General features: G+C 40.1%; 1 protein-coding gene across 1 annotated transcript; it reads left to right on the top strand.

The window, feature by feature from the left end:
* The first annotated feature begins 1,197 nt into the window (after positions 1-1,197).
* On the top strand, positions 1,198-3,947 carry LOC147640235 (uncharacterized). The gene has a single exon (XM_086778303.1). It carries the CDS (start codon positions 2,103-2,105, stop codon positions 3,786-3,788), a length of 1,686 nt encoding a protein of 561 aa, XP_086634429.1. The 5' UTR covers positions 1,198-2,102; the 3' UTR covers positions 3,789-3,947.
* The last annotated feature ends 1,366 nt before the right edge of the window (positions 3,948-5,313 follow it).

Genomic DNA, 5,313 nt, shown 5'->3' with positions numbered 1-5,313 from the left:
GTTGTGCTAATAGTGATGCCTTCTGAACATGAAATAGCATTAGAGAATCTCTCAATCCTTACAGAGCAAAGGACTCTTATTATCATAGCACAATCTTGTGCCTTGTGGAAAGTGGAAATTCCATTTCTACACTACATAATAAGTGGGTGTAGAATATGGATTTTTTCAATCTTACACAAATTGAGGATTGTCGGCAACAAAAAAAACATGTTTATGTACAAAAAAACCATGTTACCTTCAAGTGCTATTTTATAGGAGGGCATCTCTTTTAAGATGATGCTTAATAAGGCATTTACACATTAAATTAAGGTCCCAAGTTTGAATCAAGGCTTGCATGCCCACCTTCTTGGCCTTTAGAGATTTTATCCTCCTTGATTTGGAGGTGAATTCCAATTCATGCCCATCATGCGGTGAAATGGAGCTCTTTTTGCACGCCCAAATCTTTTGTTGTCACTTATGTAATTGCCTTTATGATATAAGGGTTATAGGATATATCTTTAAAATAAAATAAAATTGAGAGGAACTTGATTATTATTTTAAGTGAACGAAATAAAAGCAAATATTTACAATCACATCGGCAAACATGTGTATTAGTCATAAGCAACCAAAAAAGCAGGATTCTTAAGGTAGCTTCAGACATTGGGTTGTAGAGTGCCGAGTGGTTAGTGAGATCTGTGACTTATGGGTATATGATTATGACAGGTCTGGAGGGTGGAGTTCCTGTTGTTGGAATGGACTTGATGAAGTGTGAAGCCCTAGAGGGATGGCATATATGGATGTTGGAATGGAGTCAATAGTGTGGAGCCCTAGGGATGGTGGAATGGAGTCAATGCAGTGTGAAGCCCTACACCCCACGGTTGTAGTCTAGTGGTTAAAGAGGTCGAGTGATATCCTAGAGGTATTGGGTTCGAGCCTCGCTAGCTGCAGGTGGATGTGTACCCTTGAACCCTGAACTGGTGGTGGTGGTGGTGTGTGTGTTATACACACAAGCCGGATGTAAAAATTCGCAATTTCCTACAATTTCAAGTCTAATAAAAAAGAAAAGAAAAGAAGTGTGTAGCCCTAGGGAGGGATGGGATATGGATGAAGTAGTGTGAACTTTGAAGGACGAAATGATTAAGGTTCAGTTAATTTAGCTACGTGGGAGAAAGTGGGTACCCATGATGGCAAATTTTTTTTTGGGGGAAAATTGGGAATTTGGCGCCCAAATTTCTCCTTTCGACAAATTTTAATGCTTTTAATTTATTTTTTTCCCTTTTGTGGGAAAATTTTCTGTAATTGGAATTTGGTGGATTTGATTATCATGAAATAATCCGATCAACTCATTCTCTGTATACTGGATCGAGAGGGGAGGGAGACCAGCACAAAGCCAAAGAAACTGAGGATTGACAGCATAGTACCAGCACGGGTAATTTTTTCCCCCAATTTAGATCTCTCTCTCTCTCTCTCTCTCTTGGTATTTGAGTCCTGCAGCATTATTTTGATTAGTTCACAGTTACAAAACCCAAATTAAATTTGTTTTTTGTTTTTTTTTTGTTTTTTGTTTTTTTTGCTTTTTGCTTTTCCCTTGCCTTCCCCTTATAACAAACTCGCAGCACTTGCACTTGATTGATCCCCATAGCTTTTGAAGCTTTACTACTAGGCTATGATTTGAGCTTTTTAGCTTAGCCCATCCTTCTTTCCTTCATGTTCGCTTGATTAGCCCATCAAAATCAAGCTTTCTTGATGATGGCTTCCAGCCCTTGCTATTCAGCAAGCTTTCATGATGATGGATTCTTAGCCCCCTTCCTATAATACATCATCAGCCTTCAAGAAACCAATGCATCTGAGTTAGTGGGCATAGTGCAAGCTTTTTCATTGCAGTTTTAATAATTGGAAGATGGGCAAGATGAGGGATTTTTGATGCACCTATGGGGATTGATTAGTGGACATTAATAAGAGGTTTTTACAGCTTTGATGATAGTTAGGGAGCTCAATAAGAGCCTTTTTGATGCAATTTAGATCATTAATTAGTGGGCGAAATGCCATCTTTTTGATGGTCAGTATGAGAGCTGTTTTTGGGGGAATATCATCCATCATAAACCATAGCCCATTTAGATAAAATGAGGCTAAAGATATGGCTAAACAGGCTTAGAGGGTTGAGGAGGATAAAAGGCTTTCAGAAGAGAAGGGCAAATGGTTTTCAACAACAACTCAATTCAGCCAAAGCCAAAACCAATTCAAATGTGCCAAAGTCCCCTCTCCATGTATCAGGCATTCTCTCCATACCCGATACAGTACGACGAGAAGATCCTTGCCTCTCACCATTGCCCTCTCTTCTATCTCAAAAGATATTAACCCTTTCACCACTCTCCCCATTGCCCTCTCCTGCTTTAACAAACTCACCCATTGGCCATTCCACTCCTGTTGCTCTCAAGGATCTACTGGCCTTTGAAGCCCATGATGGGCACCACAAACCGAACAAATTTGCCCATATTGCAGCTAATTTGGGATGCTATAAGAGGCAGAAATCTGAGAAGAACCCAAAATCAAATGGTGCAAACAAAGGATGTAGGGATGACCTTCCAAACCATGTGAATGTCATAGGGGATCATGAGACAACAGGCAGCTTACAAGCTTCAAGAGGAAGATGGACTGGGGCATGCAAATGCATGCTAGTGAATGTAGAAAAAGGATTGGTCAAGACTCGCATCCTTATGAGAAGAAATCAAAATGCAACACCACATAGAGGGTCTACTTCAACGTCAACTACCAAGCAGCATAATTTGGTGATAAACAGGAAGCCAAAAAACACATTATCTGTGAGAAGTAGACAGTTGAGTGCATCTATGGATAGAACAAAATCAACCAGAAAACCTCCAATTGTGAGTAACCCTACATTAACTCATACAAGGTCAATCAGCACATGGTCTAAAGAGCATTCATCACTAGCCAGGGATGATAATTTCTTCACTGACAAAGGCAGACCAAGTGAGTCTTCTTCTCTTTCAAGCTATGGAGTAGTTGACAAGATTAACCAGTGGGGTTCACATGATACTAGAAATGCAGAAAAAGGGTTATCCTTGGCTCATGAATGGCTGAGAGAAGGTAGAATCCATCAAGAAACAGCAAAGAAAAGCCATAGATCAGCATCTAATCTATATAATCAAGAGATTGGCTGTGATAATCATAGCGAATTAGGCTCTGATGAGGAGAAAGAGTCCTTGCTGCAGGTAGATTCTTATGCAAGCTCAGAGACTTTCAGTATTTCATCTCACAGTCCATGGTTAAATGACACTAATGATGTTGCCTCTTCGAACACTTCAGTTGATCTAGAAGCCCATGCAAAGCCATGGGTTTCAACAGAAAAGCACATTCCCATTGACAGAAAGCAGTGCAAATCAGCGGCGAACCATGGGAAAAGCAAGAGAGGAGATGCAAAATCCATAAGACGGAAGTATCATAAGGCATTTGGGCAGCAGCCAATTACAAATCAAGAGACAAAAACAGAGACAATTATACTTCCTTGTGAGATTAAGGGCAATTTTGTGCTAAACACATTAGATAATAAGAGTGTGCAGAAAGCAGTTGGGGAAAGTCTAGCAGTGGAGAAGAGGTCACATGACCCTTATGTGGATTTCACAGACTCCATGGTGGACATGATTCTGCAGAACCACATTTGCAGTTCTAGTGAGCTTGAGGGACTTCTGCAATGCTTTTTATCACTCAATTCTCTTGAGCATCATGATCTCATAGTCCAAGCTTTCACTAAGGTGTGGGAGAAAGTGGTGGTGAGTGGTACTGCATAGAAGCACCATTCATAGCATGGCATGCCTTTTGCACATCTTCTGGAACAACCACCACTCCCCTTTGGTATCAGGTGAATGAGGCCCATCCATATAATCTTGCCATGTTGATTTATTGTTAGTAGCATTTCAAGTGACTAAAGCAGTAATTTACTTCCTTAATCTTGCATTTTATGATTACACATCCCACATGTTCACACATAGCATGGTTTTGCCATTGTTAGGCAGCCTGTTGATCACACTTCTTTTTGTTTCAACTGACTCACTGAAATGATCACATTATGCTTAGAAAAAAAAAGGAACATTCATGACTAAAACAGGAAAAGCACAGAGCGAGGATGTGTGTTTCATCTGTGCCTATTATGCCACAACAACTTTGTTTTCTGGGCTTTAGAGCTACTCTAATCAATGACAATAAGCGTATTGCATTATTAAAACAAAACCCTCAAAGCCTTGCATGTGGATCAAAGCTTGAGTCTTCACATTTGATACCAATAGTGAAGCTAAGAAATGCCTAAAATCCAACATGGATGCCTTTGAGGTTTATTTTTATTTCTTGGATGAAGAAGTGGAGTTCTTGGTATCTTTCCCCTGAACAAATGGATGCTGTTTAAGGCACATATTGGAGGCTCCTAGAGCCAAAAAATGAGAGCCTTTGCACTTTCCATGACCTCAAATTCAACATGCAAAATTGGTTCAGGGTGTAGCAAGGGGGGGCTCTCCATGACCTCACATTCAACATGCTAAAATTGGTTCAGGGTGTAGTAAGGGTTTTAGCATGAGCCCCCCCCTTATGCAGATGCTTTTGGTCCTACACCAAGCCTTTTTGGTCAAAAGCTACTCTCTCTTGAAGCTTATTATGTTGATCACTCCACACTTCCATACAGAAATGAGAGACTTTCTATGTGTGCAGCTTGTTAGGGGTCTTCTGTCTACTACCCTTTTGATGTTTCTATCTGGATCTTTGTCATGCAAAGGAATCTAATTTGTCTCTAAAATAAATAAATAAACAATGTACTCCCTATGAGAAATTGCAATAAGGTTAGGACTGGCTTCTTCCCTGCTCCACCCTTGGGGTGAATTGCTCCTCTCCCAATAGTAGAATCAGCCTTGATAATTGTGTCCTAACTAGAGCTTGTCTTCAAGTCACTGACGAAGCTATTATTAAATCTATATATGTGTATGTACGTGTTTACACACACACACACACACACACACACACACACATAAATACGTGTATTTACGTATATACATGAGTTGTATCACTAGATCTCAATTAACCTCATAAAAATTAATATAATGCCTTACATACTTGGTGGCTATAATGCATGAGAAGAATAAAAAGTCCTTGTTAGTGGATATCAATGCTTCACCCTCATATTGTATTGCCCAAGCAGTGACTAGATCATGTTTGTAAGCTCCCCCATTATGAGGAGTAGCCATGGTTGAGTAGCCCGAACGCCCGACATCTTGGTATTCACACAGGAAGGTGGCCTATCAGGCCAAATGGTTTAGAGAAGGCTTGGAT

Source organism: Cibotium barometz, chromosome 3, assembly GCF_041138505.1.
Source record: "Cibotium barometz isolate CiBa-2024 chromosome 3, ASM4113850v1, whole genome shotgun sequence".
In the NCBI taxonomy this organism is placed as follows: domain Eukaryota; kingdom Viridiplantae; phylum Streptophyta; class Polypodiopsida; order Cyatheales; family Cibotiaceae; genus Cibotium; species Cibotium barometz.
The sequence above is the reverse complement of the archived record's forward strand: the minus strand, read 5'-3'. Positions and strand labels throughout refer to the sequence as shown.

What these genes read in the sequence shown, in the direction of transcription:
- LOC147640235 (XM_086778303.1), top strand. Translation starts at nt 2,103, where the DNA reads ATGAGGCTAAAGATATGGCTAAACAGGCTTAGAGGGTTGAGGAGGATA.